At 42.0% G+C, this 21,374-nt stretch overlaps 2 protein-coding genes across 8 annotated transcripts in view; one reads left to right on the top strand and one right to left on the bottom strand.

Moving 5' to 3' along the window:
* Nucleotides 1-11,616, top strand: part of SUMO1 (small ubiquitin like modifier 1) — a 28,404-nt gene extending 16,788 nt beyond the window's left edge. The window contains exons 3-5 of the mRNA XM_004764175.3: nt 339-416; nt 3,837-3,908; nt 10,775-11,616. Coding sequence (XP_004764232.1) covers nt 339-416; nt 3,837-3,908; nt 10,775-10,843 — 219 coding nt within the window. The 3' untranslated portion in view covers nt 10,844-11,616. The remainder of the gene's footprint in view (nt 1-338; nt 417-3,836; nt 3,909-10,774) is intronic.
* Nucleotides 11,617-12,980: 1,364 nt separating this feature from the next.
* KIAA2012 (KIAA2012 ortholog) overlaps nt 12,981-21,374 on the bottom strand; it is a 100,498-nt gene continuing 92,104 nt past the window's right edge. For 6 of the 7 annotated variants that reach the window (XM_045078578.1, XM_013062320.2, XM_013062319.2 and 3 more), the window contains 4 exons: nt 18,908-19,110; nt 18,109-18,281; nt 17,077-17,296; nt 12,981-14,605 (listed from right to left, as the gene is read on the bottom strand). In XM_045078578.1, coding sequence (XP_044934513.1) covers nt 14,467-14,605; nt 17,077-17,296; nt 18,109-18,281; nt 18,908-19,110 — 735 coding nt within the window. In that variant the 3' untranslated portion in view covers nt 12,981-14,466. The remainder of the gene's footprint in view (nt 14,606-17,076; nt 17,297-18,108; nt 18,282-18,907; nt 19,111-21,374) is intronic. The other variant, XM_013062318.2, reaches the window with a different exon arrangement.

Below are 21,374 nucleotides of genomic sequence, written 5' to 3'. Positions count from 1 at the left end.
GAGAGAGAGAGATCACAAGTAGGCAGAGAGGCAGGCAGAGAGAGAGGAAGGGAAGCAGGCTCCCTGCTGAGCAGAGAGCCCGACTCGGGACTCGATCCCAGGACCCTGAGATCATGACCTGAGCCGAAGGCAGCGGCTTAACCCACTGAGCCACCCAGGCGCCCCTAGAGTAGTGTTTTAATAAACCTTGTTAGGAATGTTAAAAAATATTTTAGTGGGGAGGTATTAGTGACAGGGTTTATGTTTCTATGTGTAGTATATGTGAAAGTAAATAATTTTTTTCAAGCCAAACAAATAGTTTACACAAAGGGATAATTATTTTTCTTTTATCTCCTTAGGATAGCAGTGAGATTCACTTCAAAGTGAAAATGACAACACATCTCAAGAAACTCAAAGAATCATACTGTCAAAGACAGGTTTGTATGTTATGGAATAAAATACAATGTGTTATATGTCATTAATTTTTCTTGTAAGGAGGCTATCAAAAGAAAAATGATCTTTTATTATTTTCACTATTAGCAGATAAAGGAGAATACTCCTTATACCTTGTTTAATTGCCTTTTTCCCATTGTGGCCCATTTCAAAATTTGAATTCATAAGGTATGCCAGAAGTGTTTTGAAAAGTAACTCAGAGTTGTAAAAATGGTTATATGAGTATTTCTATCTTAATGACTTACCCATATATGTAACAGTAAAGGCAAGTAATTTTTGGTGATCACTGTGAAGTTTCCTCATTTTTAATCATGACTGGTTAGCCATATGTTAAAGTTAAGTACTAGTATTGTTTGGGTATTTTTCATTTTTTATTTTTTTTAAAAGATCTTATTTATTTATTTGACACAGAGAAATCACAAGTAGGCAAACAGGGAGGCAGAGGGGGAGGGGAAAGCAGGCTGCCCTCTGAGCAGAGAGCTTGATGCAGGACTTGATTCTAGAACCCTGAGATCATGACCCAAGCCAGAGTCAGAGGCCCAACCCACTGAGCCATACAGGTGCCCCTAATAGTGTTAGCTTATTATCTTTATATGTAGTATTACACATTATTGCTAATTGCATTCTGCATTTTCAACATCAAAGAATTTTTTTTTTTTTCCAAAAAAATAAAGGCGGCTTGTTGATTTACTAATAGAAAAACCTCAGATTCTGGCCTTCATGAGCTCAATTATTATTAGATCAATAATACCTTTAACCTACTTAGATTCAAATTCAGTCTCTCCCACTGTCTGTGGGATCTTAGACAAATTATGTGCTTTGCTTCCCCATTAGTAGATTGGGAATATTACAGTAACTACCTCATGCAGATGACCTACATAAAGCTCTTAACATGATGCTTAAACATGCTCAATGATGGGGCACCTGGGTGGCTCAGTTGTTAAGTGTCTGCCTTCAGCTCAGGTCATGATTCAAGGGTCTTGGGATCGAGCCCCGCATTGGGTTCCCCGCTCAGCAGGAAGCCTGGTTCTCCTTCCACTCCCCCTGCTTGTGTTCCCAACTCTTGCTGTGTCTCTCTCTGTCAAATAAATAAAATCTTTTAAAATGCTCAATGAATATTAATTATTAATAAAACAGAAAATATAATTGAAATTAGTATATGTAAGAGCCAATAGTTTAATAATTGAATATTACATGATATTAACTTAGGTAATACTGGTCTTATTTTTAGAAGTGTGCTTAAATTTGTAACCAACATAAAAATCACTTCTGCCAGAAAAAAAAGAGATCACTTAGGTGTTAGGATAACTAAAACAGCTCTCTGTTTTTGATGTTAGTTGTTAAATTCAGTAAAATTTGATTAATTGGGGCTCAGTTCACATTTTAATGATATTGCTGGGAGCAAAATGGAGATATTCACAGGGAAGGAACATACATTAAGTGCGCTCTGCTAGATACTTAAAGGCATTGTTGTAGAGTCCTCACAACAGCGAGTCTTCACCCCATCTGTAGGTGATGGAGTTGATTATTGAGGAAAAACAATGCAAAATAAAGAGTTCAATCAGAATGCTAAAGTGAGTAACTTTGACCCAAAATTAAAGGTGCCAGGTTTAGAGAGACAATTAAAACTATCAATTTGGAATCATTTCCAACTTTCTTATTCAGAAAGAATACTCTTGTTCAGAGTATACAGTCTATTTTAGTTTGTTTTTTTTTTTTTTTTTTTTTTTTTTTTTTTTTTTTAAAGATTTTATTTATTTATTTGACAGAGAGAAATCACAAGTAGATGGAGAGGCAGGCAGAGAGAGAGAGAGGAAAGCAGGCTCCCTACTGAGCAGAGAGCCCGATGCGGGACTCGATCCCAGGACCCTGAGATCATGACCTGAGCCGAAGGCAGCGGCTTAACCCACTGAGCCACCCAGGCGCCCCAGTTTGTTTTTTTTTTTAAAGATTTTATTTATTTATTTGACAGAGAGAGATCACAGTAGGAGAGAGGAAGGGAAGAGATCACAGAGAGAGGAAGGGAAGCAGGCCCCCTGCTGAGCAGAGAGCCCGATGTGGGACTCGATCCCAGGACCCTGAGATCATGACCTGAGCCGAAGGCAGCGGCTTAACCCACTGAGCCACCCAGGCGTCCCTATTTTAGTTTTTTAAAAAAGATTTTATTTATTTATTTGACAGAGAGGCAGGGAGAGAGGAAATGCAAGCATGGCAAGTGTGAGAGGGAGAAGCAGGGTTCGTGCTGAGCAGGGAGCCTGATGCGGACCCTGAGATCATGACCTGAACCGAAGGCAGACACTAAAGGGCTCAGCCACCCAGGTGCCCCCTATACAGTCTTCAGAAAAAGAGTTTATACTTAGTTCACAGAAGCTTGATAATCTTCTCCTTATATTTACTGATATACAAGGACTAGGAAACTTAATTTATCTGAAGTATGTAACAAACACCCAGTAGAGAGATTGAAACATATATGAATATTTATTGAATCATTCTTACATTTTAATGTTTTAGGCCAGTTTCTATAGAAACTTTCTTGACCCCAACACAGGATAATATTTTTTAAAAGATTCTATAATTAAAATCAAAGAATATTTTGCTCTTGTCAGTTATGCTTATTGTATTGTTTTTTAGAAGTCTAGAATTTAAAATCAAATGAAGGGTTAATTTGCATGGTCCCATATATTTATGTATTAATACTTATTGGGAGATAGTTTTAAATTTCTCTAAAACTTTTGGACTAAAGAAATTATTCTTGATTAATACTTATTAGTGAAGCAGTTTCTCTTTAAATGAGTCATTTCTTCCCTTTTAGCTATTTTTGTTGAGTAATTGATTAGAAAAATATATTTTAATAACTTCTTTTGAAACTTAACAGTGTTATCTATGTCATCACAGGTGACTGTCGCTCACCTGGTAGTGCTGTACCAAATTTCTGTGATTTTATCTGCTAAAAATTTATTTTGCTTGTATGGTTGGAAACTAGTGAGGGTGCTCATCCAATTTCTAATTTAATCTTTTATTTAGCTTAGAGCTTTTAGAGGAAACTAGAAGAATAGTGGTTTTGAGAGCATAAGCTTAGAAACAGATTGAGCCTTAAATTGCTGTCCAACTTGTATGCCCTCTCCATGCCTTAGATTCCTTAGCTGTGAAATGAAGATAAGGTGATCCTACCTACCTTCCAGGGTTGTGGCGGTGAACGTTAGGATTATGTATGTGAAATAGTTGGTATAGGGAGGACCTAGCAGATAGGTGGTCCTCGATGGTAATTAGGATAGGATAGATATGTCTAGCCTTATGTTCAGTGTATTCCGTTGAAGCTTTCATGTTTGCTTTTTGTGCTCAAAGTTCCTACTACCTGTTTTAAGATTCTTGTGTGTGTGTGTGTTTTTTTTTAACCTTTTCAGGGAGTTCCAATGAATTCACTCAGGTTTCTCTTTGAAGGTCAGAGAATTGCTGATAATCACACTCCAAAAGAAGTGAGTATAATTTCTTCTCTGAGTGAAGAAAAATGTTAAATCCTGCATTGAATGTTTGGTTCACTGGTATTAAACTAACCTTTTCTTGAATAATAGAAAAATAGTCTTTGGGTTGAATGTCCATATATTGCCTTTAAAAGTCCAATAAAAAGAGAGGTGGTGGAACTCCTGGCTGGCTTAGTCTGTAGACTGTGCAACTCTTGATCTCAGGGTTGTGCATTTGAGCCCCACGTTGGGTGTAGAGATTTTTATAAATAACTCTTTTTAAAAGGTTTTATTTATTTATTTGTCAGGTCATGCACAGCAGGGGAAGGGAGAGAGAGAGGGAGAACCTGCAAGTTTTTTTTAAGAGGAACAAATCTGCTCAAATTTGGCAGATTTCTGGTGCACTTTCTTGGTGATGGTGACCTTTTATGATTCTATTTTTGATGTGTGACCCATTTTGAGAACTTAATATAGAAGTTTAGTATATATTAATATATATTTGGCTCTGTCATCTTGATTTATTTTTTTAATGCTTCTGTGTCTTTGTTTCATTGTATGGACTCTTTGTTTTTATATCTCCTCTCCCGAGAGGTATCTTAAAGTAATAAAGTGTGGGAGAGGGTGTGCATGTGTGTGTGCTTTTATATTTGGACAGATTTCCCCCTTCAAATATAAAATAATATTTCTGCTATTTCTGATAGTGGGAATGATCTATTGTTATTATTAAATTTTTATTTGAAAACATTTCAAACTTACAGTTGTTATAAGACTAATATAATGTTCTACCATATAACATTTTCATTAGATTCACCAATTAATATTATGACACATTTGCTTTATCACTTTCTCTATATATACTGTCATTATTGGTGGATCATTTGAGATTAATTTGCAGATATCATGGGACGCCTGGGTGGCTCAGTCGGTTAAGCCGCTGCCTTCGGCTCAGGTCATGATCCCAGTGTCCTGGGATCGAGTCCCACATCGGGCTTCTTGCTCAGCAGGGAGCCTGCCTCTCTCTCTGCCTCTGCCTGCCACTCTGCCTGCTTGTGTGATTTCGCTCTCTCTCTTTCTGACAAATAAATAAATAAAATCTTTAAAAAAATTTTGCAGATATCATGACCTTTTAGCCCTAAATATTTTGGTTACCTCCTAAGAGTCACAGTTAAATTATCAAATACAGAAGATTTGACAGTGCTTTAGTACTCTTATCAAATATGTAGTCAAAATAGATTTTGCTATTTATCCCAGAAAGGTCCCTTATAACTTTTTTTAAAAAAACTTGACCGAGGATCCCATCTAGGATTAGTATCTTCTAACTAGTTATCATCCCTCCTTAGCTTTCTTTTATCTAGAACAATTATTCAGTTTTCATTGTAAGTCGCACTTTTTTTTTATATAAAGGTTTTTTTTTAAAAGATTTTATTTATTTATTTGACAGAGAGATCACAAGTAGGCAGAGAGGTAGGCAGGGGCTTGGGGGAAGCAGGCTTCCCGCTGAGCAGAGCGCCCTATACGGGGCCTTTATACGCTGAAAGCAGAGGCTTATTAACCCACTGAGCCACCCAGGAGCCCCCACACAGACTTTTTTTTTTTTTTTTTAAGATTTTATTGATTTATTTGACAGAGAGGGAGATCACAAGTAGGCAGAGAGGCAGGCAGAGAGAGAGGAAGGGAAGCAGGATCCCTGCTGGGCAGAGAGCCTGATTCGGGGCTAGATCTCAGAACCTGGGGATCATGACCTAAGCTGAAGGCAGAGGCTTTAACCCACTGAGCCACCCAGGCGCCCCCTCCCCCCAGACATTTTTAAAGAGTCCAGGCCATGTTTTAGAATGTCCTTCTGATGTTGCCTCATAGTTAGATTCGGTTTTGCATATTTGGTAGCAGGAGCACGGAGTGAAGCTTTGTGCTCTCAGGTGCATCACATCAGGAGCCACATGATGGCCACTTGGCCTGTCCTGGGTAACATTAACTTTGGGCAACTTTGGTAACTGCCAGATCTATTTGTTGTTATTTTCCTTATTTTTTTTCTTTTTTTAGCTTTTATTTATTTATTTGACACAGAGAGAGAGATCACAGGTAGGCACAGAGGCAGGCAGAGGGGGGTGGCAGGAAGCAGGCTTCCCACTGAGCAGAGAGCCTGATACTGGGCTCAAATCCCAGGATGCCGGGATCATGACCTGAGCCGAAGGCAGAGGCTTAACTTACTGAGCCACCCAGCCGCCCCAAGTTATTTTCCTTTTTAATTAATAAATAATTTGTGGGGAGATACTTTGAAACTGTATGAATATTCTTTAGAGATTGCCCAGTGGGGTTGGTGTCTGTGCTCTTTTTGACATATCTCCATCTTTTTTCAAGTTTTTATTTTGAAATAATTTTCATCTTACAGAAAATTTGTAAGAATAGTACCAAAAATTATACTCTCTTCCACCTACTTTGGCTTATTTTTAAAGTTTGGCCACCTTTACTTATTTCCTTCTGCCTATATATATGTATTTATTACTACTTTGGAGTAGATTGCATATACCACTGGCATTTACTACTGAATATTTTAGTGTGCATTTCTTAAGAATAAGTATATTGTTTTACGTAACCCCAGTGCTCATAAATTCAGGACACTTAACACTGTTAGAATACTTTACAACCTAATTTTATCATTTGTCCCAATTGTGTCTCCTGTAACAAATCTTCTCCTCCATCACATGATCCGGTTCGGTATGAAGATGTTTTATTTAGGTGTCTCTTTAATCATCTTTAATTTGGAACAGTTCCTCAGTCGCCTTTGTCTTTCATGACATTTATATTGTTAAAGGATACAAACCAGGTGTTTTCTACGAAGTCCCTCAATTTGGGCTGGTCTGTTTCCTCATGATTAGATTCAGGTTATGCATTTGGGGCTGGAATACCACATAAATGGTGATGTGTCTCTTAGGGTGTAATAGCTGGAATACATGAAGTCAGTCCCTTTATTATCAGTAAACAGTGATGTTTATTTTTATCACTCAGTTTAATTGGTTTCTTTTTTTTTTACAGTACAGTTGTTACTTTTCCCTGGTTTAGTATCAACCTACTTTCTTGAGTACTTTTATTTTCTTTTAAGATTTTATTACTTTTTTAAAATTTTTTAAAGATTTTATATATTTGGGGTGCCTGGGTGGCTCAGTGGGTTAAAGCCTCTGCCTTCAGCTCAGGTCATGATCCCAGGGTTCTGGGATCGAGCCCCACATCGGGCTCTCTGCTCGGTGGGGAGCCTGCTTCCCTTCCTCTCCCTCTGCCTGCTTGTGATCTCTGTCTTTCAAATAAATAAATAAAATCTTTAAAAAAAAATAGATTTTATATATTTATTTGAGAGAGAGAGAACAAGCAAGAGAGGGGGAAGGTTGGAGGGAGAAGCAGACCCTCTTCTGAGCAGGCAGCCCTCTGCGGAACTCGATCCCGGGACTCCAGGATCATGACCTGAGCCAGAGGCAGTCACTCAACCAACTGAGCCACCCAGACGCTCAGGATTTGATATTTTAAGTAATCTCTACACCTGATGTAGAGCTTGAACTCATAACCCTGAGACTGAGTCTTACGCTGCAATGACTGAGCCACCCTGGCGCCCCCTTGAGTATTTTCTAAATGCCTGGCACAGTTAGATGTTCCAAACTCAACTGGTGTTTTCCCTGTCCTAATTTGATATAATCTCCTCAACACAGTAGATATTGGGATTCCTGGGTGGCTCAGTCGATTTAGTGTCTGCCTTCAGCTCAGGTCATGATCCCGGAGTCCCTGGATTGAGCCCTGCATCGGACTCCCTGCTCAGTGGGGAGTCTGCTTCTCTTTCCCTCTGTCCCTCCTTACCTCCCACCTGTGCTTTCTTTCTCCCTCTTTCAAGTAAATAAATAAAATCTAAAAGCCTCCCCCAAAACACAGTAGATACTGACTACATTTTAGCGATACATTCCTCCTTGTCATTAAAGAAGCATCATTGGGCAGAGGGAGACTGTAGGTATTTAGGGAGTAACTCCTCGTACTGTTGTTCATTCATCTCTACAAAGATACTTTTTGAAGCTGATTGCTTCACATTTTCCATAGTTGGAGGATATTTGCTGCCTTCCTGACTTAAAGGTTTCTTGTCATGATTGGCATTTTATTCTTGCAGTATTTACCAGGTATGATATGTGCAGTAAAATTAAGTTTTGGGGTACTTGGTTGTCTCAGTCAGTGGAATATGTGACTCTTGATCTTGGACTTGCGAATTTGACCCTTATGTTGGGTGTAGATATTACTTAAAAATAAAATCTTTAGGGGCGCCTGGGTGGCTCAGTGGGTTAAGCCGCTGCCTTCGGCTCAGGTCATGAACTCAGGGTTCTGAGATCGAGTCCCGCATCGGGCTCTCTGCTCTGCGGGGAGTCTGCTTCCTCCTCTCTCTCTCTCTTCCTGCTTCTCTGCCTACTTGTGATCTCTCTCTGTCAAATAAATAAATAAAATCTTTAAAAAAAAAATCTTTAAATAAAGTTTTAATAGCGTCTTTAATAATTATTTTAACATTCATATATATACTACAATCAAAATCTCCATAACACTAGAGCCAGCCTAATCACCTAAAAAATCCTGAATCTATTTTTTTAAAAGATTTGTTTATTAGAAAGCATGAGTGCGGGGGCCCAGGGGCAGAGGAGTGGGGAGAGAGAATCTCAAGCAGATTCCATGTGGGCATGGAGCCTGGTGCAGGGTCTCTCTCAACCCTGAGGTCATGACCTGAGTGCAGACCAAGTGTTGGATGCTCAACCCACTGTGCCACCAACGCTCCCCTATGTCTGTTTTATTTTTAAATTTCTTAGAGTATTTTTTCATATTTTACAGTTCTGTACCGAAAATATCACGTGAACCTTTTCTCATTAGAGATTAGTGATCTTAGACTTTCCTTTTATTTTTCATTTGCTTTTGTGATCCACTATAATTTAGTGGAATATGCTAGTTTTTGTTTTCAGTCTGCCTGTTATAGTACTTCTGAACCCTGACTGCACACCGGAGTCAAGAGAGTGATGTTCCTTTACCTTCACTGAGGGTAAAACCTGGGTTTCTGTGTAACACCATACCTGCTTATGTACTCTTCTTTTTTAAATAAAGGATACACTCATAGTTAAAAGTAATAAAAACCAAACTACTGAAGTATTTTAAATGGAAAGTAGATATACTCTGAATATGTCTGCGTTCCCATTTCTCAGAGGCAGCCATTGTTAATAATGTCTTTAAGGAAAAAATTACAGACCACTTCAATGCATATAGAACACATTAAAAAAAACAAAAAAACCCCACACAATAATTGCCTCTTCTTTGCTTAGTGTTCTGTAAAAGGCATTTTGAAGGAGCCTTTTTTTCTTTAAGAATTGAGAAGGGCTGGGCTGACCATACAAATCTAGCCTATAAAACTGAAGTTATCGAATAAGAGTAGATGTGTGTTTAGTCAGAGTGGTCACTATCAAAAGAATAGTTACATGCCGGAAGGAATTGTAGATGACGAAGCAAACCACTTTGAAGTATATCCTTAGGCAGTAGTTTTCTAACTAAAACCACATACATTTCAGAGTGAGGTCAGGTTTTTTGAAATAAAGAGATTATATCAAGTAATTACATCTAGATGTAAAATGGTTTTTTAGAAAATACATCATCAAATTATTGCATTAAAAATTTTTTTTAAGATTTCATTTATCTGAAACAGAGAGAGAGAGAGAACGAGAGGGGAGAGGTCAGAAGGAGAAGCAGACTCCCCACTGAGCAGGGAGCCTGATGTAGGACTTGAACCTGGGACTCCAGGATCATGGCCCGAGCTGAAGGCAGTTGCCCAACCAACCCACCCAGGCGCCCCCAAACTATTGCATTTTAAACTATTAAATACAGGTTTCATTAGATTTACAACTCTTGAGGTTTAAAACACACACACACACATTTTGGGGCGCCTGGGTGGCTCAGTGGGTTAAGCATATGATTTTTTTTTTTTTTTAAGATTTTTTATTTATTTATCAGAGAGAGAGAGAGAGGGGGAGAGCACGAGCACAGGCAGACAGAATGGCAGGCAGAGGTAGAGGGAGAAGCAGGCTCCCTGCTGAGCAAGGAGCCTGATGTGGGACTCGATCCCAGGACGCTGGGATCATGACCTGACCCGAAGGCAGCTGCTTAGCCAACTGAGCCACCCAGGCGTCCCCTAAGAATATGACTTTTAATTTCAGCTAAGGTCATGATCTCAGAGTGGTGAGATTGAGCCCTGCATAGGGCTCTGCACTGGGCTTGCGTAAGATTCTCTATCTCCTTCTTCCTCTACCTCTCCCCCACCCCCATGCTCACACTCTAAGAAATAAATAAAAAAGACACTTTCTATGCTGAATAAACTGGGAGGTGAAATTGCTCAGCAGGAGCAAATGAATGACTTCACAGGTAGAATCAGGAAGAAAGACATACATACCTCTTACGTTCTTTAGATTAAAGGAAACCTAGATTCTTTTTTTAAAAAATATTTTTATTTATTTATTTGACAGAGAGAGATCACAAGTAGGCAGAGAGGTAGGCAGAAAGAGAGAGAGAGGGAAGCAGGCTCCCCGTTGAGCAGAGAGCCCGATGTGGGACTCAATCCCAGGACCCTGAGATCATGACCTGAGCCGAAGGCAGTGGCTTAACCCACTGAGCCACCCAGGCGCCCAGGAAACCTAGATTCTCTTTTTTTTTTTTTTAATTTTTTAATTTTTAATTTTTAATTTTTTTTGGAAACGTAGATTCTTAAAACAGGGTAATGATGGATCATTTTTGTATCTTTTTGTACTTTAAAACAATGGCCACATAATTGCAGCCAATTAAAAAATAGTGCCCTTATATTCTAACGTTTTCTTATCCTCTTACAGCTGGGAATGGAGGAAGAAGATGTGATTGAAGTTTATCAGGAACAAACAGGGGGTCACTCAACGATTTAGATATTCTTTTTATTTTTTTTCTTTTACCCTCAATCCTTTTTTATTTTTAAAAATAGTTCTTTTGTAATGTGGTGTTCGAAACAGAATTGAAAACTGGCACCCCATCTCTTTAAAACATCTGGTAATTTGAATTCTAGTGCCCATTATTCATTATCACTTGTTTTCATTGTGCTGATTTTTGGTGATCAAACCTCAGCCCTGTTCATATTATCCTCTCCTTTTTAAAAATTACATGTGTGCACAGAGAGGCCACCTTTTCCAGGACTGTGCATTTTCAGGCTTGTGATAAATAAGATCGACCATGCGAGTGTTCATGATGACTTTCCAATTGGCCCTGAAGTTCTAGCATGTGATGGCTTCGCTCCTGGACTGTGACTTTCAGTGGGAGATGGAAGTTTTTCAGAGAACTGAACTGTGGAAAAATGACCTTTCCTTAACTTGAAGCTACTTTTAAAATTTGAGGGTCTGGACCAAAAGAAGAGAAACACCGGGCTGGAGTCGAGATGACCGAGATGGGGAGAGTAATGACTAACTCCAAAGACGGCTTCACTGAAGAGAAGGCATTTTAAGATAAAAGAAAAGTCTTGTCAGAAGATCCCAGAAAAGTTCTAATTTTCATTAGCAGTTAATAAAGTTATTCATGCAGATGTGTATTCAACAGAACACTGCTCTTTTTGATTTTATTTGTACTTTTTGGCCTGGGATATGGGTTTTAAATGGACATTGTCTGTACCAGCTTAATTAAAATAAACAAAGTATTTGTAAAAACCGTACTAACGTTTATTTTATTTTTAATTGTATAGTAAGAAAAAATGCCTATAACAAAGTTTTCTTGCATAATACTGGAAATTATTGTTTGTACATGGTACAAATAAATTTTTCAGTACTGTACAGTGATGATGATCATGACTTTGAAGCACTGAAAGCTACTGAAGTGCCTTTGAATTAAGGGTTTCATTAAGGCCACACTACCTTCTTAAATACTCAGTGTTCTGTTTTTTTTTTTTTTTAAACTGGATATTCCTGTATGGTGCATATCTATGATATAGTTCCCAATCATGTTGAATAAATGGGCATGCCAAAAATTCTTAATTGATTCATATCGATAATTTTAAGTTTTTCCTTTAATAATTTACAGAATGTTCTCTGCTCAGTTAAGGTTTGGTATACTTTGTTTATATTTGCCTTTTATTTCTTTATATCTTAAATATTTAAACTTGTGTAAAGTTAAAGTATCAAATTGGTTCCTATTAGAGGGCTTAACCTTTTAACTCTTCAACAAATCAGAGTTTAGTATATGTGTGTATGCATACACAGAATCCAATTTCCTGTTATCCCAGGTAGAATGTCATCTGATACTTTAGAAGAACAAATAAAAACCTCTCTCTGATTTTGTAAACTGTTAGAGCTTAAATACCTACTCAAGTCACCTGTTGAAAAATAATTGGCTTGCCTTATAACTTTCTATGTCTGACCCTAACCAAAAGATTATTTGTATTGTACATATATAGTTTTGGTAAATTAGAGCTTTTAGACTGATACCTGGCATTTATTATAGTAAAGAGCAACTAGGACTGGGTCCATTTCTGGAAAATCCTAAATGCACATTTCTGTCAGGCCTGAGTGACAAACTCGACAGGCTACTTGAGCTATTCAAAATGTGTGAGTATGCAGTTTGGTATCTTAATTTCGTTTGGATCTCTGAAAGTTCTTAGCATTTAGGTGGTGGAGCGTAGCTACTGGGGAAATAATCTTTTTTAGTTTATTGAATTCTTCAAAACACATTGCATTCTGCTATGGTTTAACTTACTAAAATGTGCTTCTCTGGTGTAGCAGAGCTGGTAAAATAGAACTTTCACAGCAACGATTTTATAGGACATCAGATTGGGAAAGGAACCTTCAGTAACATTTCGTGTAGCCGCTCCATCTGGTGGTTGACCGCAGCACCCTAAATCTGTAGAAGGGAGCCGATCAAGTCGGTAATGGTAACTGCCCCCACAAGGATGTTTTCCTTGAGTGCCTGTTCTGTAGTATTTGACACGCTCCTTTCTCACCTGCTCACGCACCACTGAGTGACTTGATGAATGACTGTGCTAGTAGGATGGCAATTGTAAGAAAGTTTGTGACATACTTAAAATCACTGTGACTGATAGCCAGTGTTTTGGCCATTTTATTTCTGTTTTACATAAAGCAAGAAGTTAAAAATAAGCATCAAACCTAAACAAGTTCAATAACAGCAATATAGAATCACAATTAAACTTGACTTCTGGATTGTAGAAGTACAGTTCCTGGAGAGAGCAAATACTTCACAAGCACTGGTGAGAAATCTGAGGGAATTATCTGCAAACACTAAGCTTTTCAGCTGCAGACAGTGAAGCACAGAGTAGGGCCAAAGGAAATTTGTGGGAAAGTTCAGATTCAGCTACTGCTGGCTTTAACATCCTTCTGTGTATCTTGCTTGTAAAGATCTTCCATCCCTTTTTTAATGATCATTTTAGGATAGATACTTTAATTAGATACTTGTTGACACTTAAAGAGATGTTAAAGAAAAATTACCTAATCAAGACTATACCTTAATAGTGTCAGTATGATTTTAAAAATGAAGTTATGAGGGTGCCTAGGTTGCGCTGTGGGTTGAATGTCCGGCTCTTGGGTTTTGGCTCTGGTCGTGATTTTGGGCTGTTAGATCGAGCCCCCACATGGGGCTCTGCGCTCATTGTGGAGTCTGCTTGAGACTTCTCCCTCTGCCCCTCCCCACCGTGTGCTCTTGCTCGCTCTCTAAATAAATGAATAAATCTTTTTTTTAAAATGGGGAAATTATGTGAGTGGTTGGATTTTAAAGGCACAGGAACAAACCCTCAAGATTTGTTAATTCCGGGGTCTAAGACAGTGCTGTCCAGTAGAACCTTCTGAGAGGATGGAAATGTTCTGCATCTGCACCGTCTAGTAAGGTAGCCAGTAGCTACATGTGGCTGTTGAGCACTTGAAATGTGGCTAGTGTGACTGGAGACTTGAATGTCTTAACTTATGTTTAAATAGTTCCATGTGGCTACTTATTGGCCAGTGCAGCTCTAAAATCTGTATTTTGAGGAAGTGAGAATATCCTTTTGCTCAAGTGAACGTTTACCAAGTGATTACCTTCTTTTAAGCGGACATGACATTTTAATTCTTAGGTTGAAATGGATGTGCTTTTGCCTTATAAATAGACAATAAATTTCTCAAAATATGAACTAACTCCTTAGCTTATTCAGAATTATTTGCATTATGGAATTTCCATTTATCTGCAACTCTCATACACATTATCAGATGAAGTGCTTTGACTATCTTAAGATGATGTTAGTCTTACTAATTGAAACTCAACTGAATTTACTGCAGTTCAAACAAATGAAATTATTGGCCAGTTTTAGGCACCAAAGCTTCTGGATTTATGTGGTTCTAGAGACCATAAAGGGTTTAGGTGAGTGAAGAGTTTACTTGAGTATGTGTGGTTGGGAGGGTTTGTGGGAATGGAGGTCCTAGAGTGATGTGAGGTGTGGGTTGAGGTAAACCAGATGAAATGGGACATCACTACAGAAACACTTCTGTCACCACCTCCCAACTTACTTTTTGGTTTTCTTCTAGTCTTAAGGTCTGGGTATTTGTAGGAACTGGAAATAAGAGTAGACCCACGATCTGGAAATGTTATGTGTCCACTGTAGGGCACTGGCTTCCTTACAGAGTTCTTGATGGAAATGAAGATGTTTCTCCAAAGCAGCTTTTTGCCTAAGGAGACAAGCCAACCACAATCCAGATATGATTAAGCATCTTAGAAATTGCCCTTATAGACCCCTCCTACACTGTTGGTGGGAACGCAAGCTGGTGCAGCCACTCTGGAAAACAGCATGGAGGTTCCTCAAAAAGTTGAAAACAGCTACCCTACGACCCAGCAATCGCACTACTGGTATTTACTTCAAAGATACAAGTGTAGTGATCTGAAGGGGCACGTGCACCCCAGTGTTTATAGCAGCAAGTCCACAATAGCCAAACTATGGGAAGAACCTAGCTGTTCATCAACAGATGAATGGATAAAGAAGATGTGGTATATATGTACAATGGAACACTGTGCAGCCATCAAAAGAAAAAAATTTTGCCATTTGCAAAGACATGGATGGAACTAGAGGGTATTATGCTGAGTGAAATAAATCAATCACAGTTACATGATCTCTCTGATGTGAGGAATTTGAGAGGCAGGACCGGGGGGGTCGGGGGTAGGGAGGGAAAAAAATGAAACAAGATGGGGTCAGGAGGGAGACAAACCATAAGAGACTCTAAATCTCCCGAAACAAACTGGGGGTTGCTGGGGGTTGGGGAGGAGGGATAGGGTGGCCGCGTTATGGTCACTGGGGAGGGTATGTGCTATGGTGAGTGCTGTGAATTTTGTAAGTCTGAGGATTCACAGACCTGTACCCTGAGGCGAATAATACATATATGTTAATTTTAAAAAATAAATTTTTAAAAATTGCTCTTATAAGCTAGTAGACGAACTTTGGTTTTGAGCAATCATCAGACTTGGGGCAGCTGATCTCGCATTTTAGTGGAAGATCATATTTACTTTTACTACTACAAAAGTGAAAGGAAAGGCAAAGCTAGCAGTTCTTAAACTCGTATTGCTGGAAGGGACTCCCTTGTTTTAGAGATGAGGAAACAGGCCAGAGAAAGAAGTTAAAGTACCTGGGCCGATGTCACCCAAGTGAAGATGAGATAAAGCCAGCTGGCATTAAGTTCTACCTCTGGGTGCACTGAGGCTATATCTCTCACTGCTTTAATTACTTGGTTTTCTGCCTTCAGCTACTTGGACTAGCTTTACAAAACCATTCAGCTTGCTTTTGGTCTCAATACTTACGAACCCAGTCCTGCTGCTCTGACACATGGAATACATAATTTTGATTTTGAATCTGTCTTGACTTTCCTAATCTGTCTTTGAATTCACTTCACAGCTGGGGTGGGGGGTGGGCAACAGTTGAGAAAAGCCCAGGAGGTGAGCAACTCAAGGTGAGGTGGAAACCCTTGAAATAGAATGGTTCTGGCTGTCTTGGCTTTCTGGTCCCCTGAAGAGTACTTTTTCGCTTCGGTTCAGCTTAAGTTGTAGAAAAACACATCTGAGGTGGGTAGACTGTTACAGTCAAGACTGGACTCACACGCTTTTCTGTGTTGGGTCCCTGTACCCTTCAATTTTGACGATTCTAAAGAATGATATCTATTTGTTGCTTTCTCTAAGGAGTGGAAATTCGTAAGAAAGCAATGATAGAGCACCTAGCTTTTAGAGTCCCTTGAAACCACATTGTTCAAGAAATTGTATTATCAGAAAGATGAAATGATCGTTACTATTGTAAAAGAATGGGGGGGGGATGCCATTGGCCCCTGATAATTAGTGCTGTACTAATTCACCAAACAAGTTTCTCATGAGATCCGGTCTTAGCTTGCTTCTCTGATCTCATCTGGAAGTGGCTGTGCCTTGTTCCCTTAGTTCCCCCCATATGACTTCCCTTTATTCTTCCAACATGCTGGTTGCATTCCTTCCTGTGAACCGTTGCCCTCACTGTTTACCTGCTGGGATAGTCTCCTCCCAGATGTTTATGTGGCTCTCTGTCATTCAGGTTTCACCTTATAGAACTATGAGAAGCTTTGCCCTTGGCAACCAATCTGAAGGAAGGGTCCTGCAATCCTGTCACACGTTTAAAACTTTTTCTGTCTAGGATCTATTGCCAGCTAAACAAAAAATTGTCTTTCTACCCCCAGCCCCAGAATGTAAATGCCAAGGGAGAAGAGACATCTGTTTTGCTTACTTCTGAATTCTCAGTGTCCAGAAGAGTGTTTGGCACATTGAATGTAACCAGAAAATACTGAGAAGGGCAGTGGTTCAGAATCAGGGGGTCTCAGATGTGGTCCTGGCACGGCTGCTGACTCACTCTTCGACTTGATCAAGATCCCTCCCTGCCTCCTAAGGACTCAATTTTCTAATCTGTAAACCATAAGGCTGAGAGTGACGAAATCTAAACTCCCTTCCACTACAAAGTCTACAAGCCATGAAGACATTCTGTGATACCAACAGCAAAACAATCTCAGGATTTTAGTTCTTCCAAACCACGCGTACGGAAAGCGGGAGAACTTCCCTTGTCCGGAGGCCGTGCAAATGGGGAATCAAGCCCTTGAAACCATCTCCCTGTGGCAACTGTTGCCCGACTATCCCCTACCTGGCTTCCTCCTGTGCTCGCGTCATGGCTGCCTCCAGGGCCAGCCGTGCTGCCTCCTCTTCCCGCTGCCTTCTCTCCTCCGCTTCCAGCCGAGCCTTCTCCTCGGCCTCCTGTTTCCTCCGCAGGTGCTCCAGCCGTTCTTCTTCAGCCATTTCCAGCAGGCGTTTTTCTTCCTCTGCTAACTGCATTTCCAGTTCCTTCTGCCTCTGCTTCTCAGCCTCTGCAGAATAGAAAGTGGGAGAGGGGTAGGTTCCACGGGGGTCCTGTTCCTGGAGAAAGTTCTCGGACCTAACTCCCAAGTCTGATTCCCAAGGACTCGCCAGGAGATACTATGCCGGCTTCCCTGCCAGCTGCCAGCTCCTCTGTGGGGATCAAGTTGGGGTCCATGTACAAATTTAAGAGTCCTTTATCAAGCACGTACTATGTGCAGTGCACATATGAGTACAAAATGAGTACAAAACCTTGGCAGAGAATTTTCCAGAGCCTGAAGTACTCGTGGGAAATATGCAGGGAGCTGGGGAGAGGCGTCAGGTCGGGGTCTGGAGAAATTTTGTGCTTGCTCGGCTGAGCTGACCGGCCGGAAGCGGGTCACCTGCTGACACATGCTGAGCCTCACAAGTGAGGCCACAGAGATCGTGCAGGTCCACAGGTGAAAAGCTGCCCTGAAGCCACCCAGATGTTTGCTTCCTTGGGCGAGCAGGGCTCCAGCCCCCATGTAGGCAGCCCCTGGGCAATGCTGGAAGGGCCATGGGAGGGGCAGGATCCCAGTTCAGGAGGTGACTGAATTGGGAGTGCGGCCAAGAGTCCTTTCCACAAGTGAGTCTGTGTTTATTTTGATCATGTGTCTTGGCTCACTGCGGTCACACAGACTCATCCCTTCTAGAAAGAAGAGCTTATGCATTTAGACTGCTTCACGCACCAAGGCTTAGGGTAGGAATAACTCCGGGGAGAGTCAAATGCACACCCACAGTGGGATAAAAATACATCTGCCCCAGATAGGAGGTGCAGGCGGCTCCAGGAGCCCTTCCTCACCCGCCCGCTCGGCTTCCTCCTGCTGCTTTCTTCTCTGCAGTTCTCGAAGTTTCCTCCGGAACTCCTCCTGCTGCCGCCGGGCCCTCTCCCGGGCCACCTGCAACTGGAGTTGTTGCTTCCTCTCCTCTTCTTCCCGCCGCTGCTGTTCTTCTTCGAGTCTCTGTTTCCTCAGGCTGAGGAAACAGCCACGGGATGGTCAGGGAAATGGCCGCCCAAACTGGGACATCCTCGTGAGACGAACCCATGGGCAGTACCCCCCACCCCTCCAGGCCACGGGGCTACGGGCCATGGGGACATGCCACTCAGAGGACACTGGGTGTCCAAGGGAAGCCGAGCAAAGAGCAGAAGCAAGAAGGCAGCTGGCCTGGAGCTAGAAGCTGCAGGTTTCCTCGCACAGCTCTGTGCTGTGGGGCAGGGGCACTCCGTTCCCCAAGCTTCATTTTCCACTGTTAGGAGATGAACCGTAGAACTCTGGAGGCCTCCCAGGATTGTTGGAAAGAGTAAATGAAATGAGTCAAGGCCTATGAAAAGAATCTAGAACAATGCAGACAGATGCAGGGACTCAGCAAAGGCCTGCTGGGCTGGGAAGCAAAGCCCTTCCAAGAACACCCCATGAACATGAACCTGGAGGCTCCGTCAGGGTCAACAACCCGGTACCTTCCAACAGGGAACAGAGAACGGGCCGTGCTGTCTGCCTACTGGGCACGAGCCTCAGAACCGACGCTGGCGCTAGTGGAGGTCGACCTGGCCTTTTCCCGCTGCCCCCAACCTGCCGGCGGCCGAGGCCTGCGGGACCCACCGCTTCTCCTCCGCGCGGGCGCGCTGCTCCAGCTCCAGCTCCTCCTGCATCTTCTCTGCTCTCTCCAGCTGCTCCTCCAGGAGCCGCTGCTGCTCCGCCTGTTCCCTTCTCTTCCTCTCCACCTCTGCGCGCCTCATCGCGGCCCTCTCCGCTCGCAGCCTGTCCCGGGAAGCTCCCTCTCGCTCCCTCTTGGCGACGAGGGCCTGAGGAACCAGAATGTTCTGGTGAAAGGCAGAGCCTGTCTCGGGGGCCCGCCCTCCTCCCCGGCTCCGAGACGAGTCCCCAGTGGTTTCCGCACAGACCGTGGCCTCTGCTTGGGGCTGGGCGGTCTGACTGGCCTGGGTCCAGGCTTCATACTCGCTTCGAGGTCTCAACTTAATTTCCCTGATATTGTCTTCCTCTTGGGGCTGTTATCGGGGTTAAATGAAGTAGGGCAAGTGCCAAAATAACGTCTGGCACATGGTCGTCTGGAGTTTTCGATCCTCGCTGCACTTTACAATCACGTAAGGAGCTTTTAAACCTGACTTGAGGCCAAGGCCCCTCCCAGACCAATTCAATGAGAACACCTGGGTGGGGGGGGGGGGGCTCGGTGGTTTCTAGAAGCTTCTCTGGTGACCCAGGACTGGGAAGCACAGGTTCTAGATAAAGCCTATCTTACCACAAGTGGTCTTAGATGTCAATGTATTAGACTCACATTGAGTCCCAGGCAAACCCACTTTTTAAACGGAAGGTTTTCTCAGCTAAAATGAAGGATGTCTTCACTTTCCTTTTCAGAAATGAGCCCAGGAGGGAAACTTTGACTGTAACTCTTCCATGGGAGCTTTGCGTATCCTGCTTGGGGTGAAACTAAGCGGCTTATTAGCCTTTGCAGAGCAGCAGAGTACTTTGGCCTGATAATACACCTAAGAAATTCTGATTCTTTCACAGATTCAGGAAAGTTCTGCCCACAGCTTAAAATTTTCACCTGCGGTGTAGAGCAGAAGTCCATAGTCTGCGCAGCTAGGAGGACTGGGAACGATAAAGGAAAAATCTCTCTGAAACGCTTTTTAGTTGACCGTGGGCAATAAAATAAACAAAACCATAGTAATTTAAAACTGACAAGAGCCCTACTTATAGAGTCAAAGGACCTGGATGTTAAGTCTCGGCTTTACGGCATGATGGTTACGTAACTTCTGGCAACTGGGCTGCTGATCTCTAAGCCTCAGTTTCGAGGTCTGAGAAATTGGGATAATCACATCTGGCGCACAAGTGTGGCCGTAAAGATTAAATGAGATTAGGCAGAGTTGCACCATATGCACCTGTAACTTATGTGGGGTTAAGCATAGCAGTTTAGCTGTGAGTATAATTGTGGCATTCAAAGATACTCTTTTTTTCTCCCCTACAACAAATGTAGTTCAGCACCTTCATGCCAGTGGAAAAAACTGATTTATTCCAGGGGCACCTGGGGGGCTCAGTTGGTTAAGCGACTGCCTTCAGCTCAGGTCATGATCCCGGAGTCCCCGGATTGAGTCCCACATCGGGCTCCAGCTTCACGGGGAGTCTGCTTCACCCTCTGACCTTCTCCCCTCTTATGCTTTCTCTCTGTCTCTCTCTCAAATAAATAAACAAAATATTTAAAAAAAAGATTTATTCCAACAGCAGAAGAAAGTTTGCTTGTGTTGGTCTTACTGAGAGATATATCTGTGTGGTATTTTTAAAAATTCATTGTAGGGGCGCCTGAGTGGCTCAGTGGGTTAAAGCCTCAGTCCTTGGCTCAGCTCATGATCTCAGGGTCCTGGGATCGAGCCCCACATCGGGCTCTCTGCTTAGCAGGGAGCCTCCCCACCCCCACCCCCACCTTCCTCTCTGCCTACTTGTGATCTTGGTCTGTCAAATAAATAAATAAAATCTTTAAAAAAAATTCATTGTAGAGGGAAGGCTGGGTGGCTCAGTCGATTAAGTGGCTGCCTTCAGCTTGGGTCATGATCCCAGCATCCTGGGATCAAGTCCCACATCAGGCTCCTTGCTTGGCAGGGAGCCTGCTTCTCCCCCTGCCTCTGCCTCTGCCTCTGCAATAAAATCTTTAAAAAAAATTAATTGCAGAGATTTTCAAGGGTAATTTTTCTTACACTCACTCAATTTTTCTCTTAAATACTTAACATTAGAATCAAGGCTCCTGAAACAAAATAACTTTTATATGCTGCAGCACCTTGTAAAGACAGACAGATACCTGTCTGACAGCTATGTGCCACAGAAAAGCAGCTTAGGAAAGGAGGAATTTCTGTAGCCTTTGGGTGGTAAACAAAACGTGAGCTCCTAGCCAGGCCAAGTCAAGGATATGTGCTTGGTGGTGGTGGGGTGGGGTAGGGCCGAGGGTTGGCAGGGGGCACCTGGGTGGCTTAGTTGCTTAAGAGGCTGCTTTTGGCTCAGGTCATGATCTCAGGGTCCTGGGATCGAGCCCCATGTCGGGCTCTCTGCTCAGCAGGGA

The sequence above is a fragment of the Mustela putorius genome, unplaced genomic scaffold (genome assembly GCF_011764305.1).
Source record: "Mustela putorius furo isolate JIRA1106 unplaced genomic scaffold, ASM1176430v1.1 tig00000275_pilon_pilon_pilon, whole genome shotgun sequence".
Taxonomy (NCBI): domain Eukaryota; kingdom Metazoa; phylum Chordata; class Mammalia; order Carnivora; family Mustelidae; genus Mustela; species Mustela putorius.
Note: the sequence above shows the minus strand (reverse complement) of the source record. Positions and strands in the feature narration are given on the sequence as shown.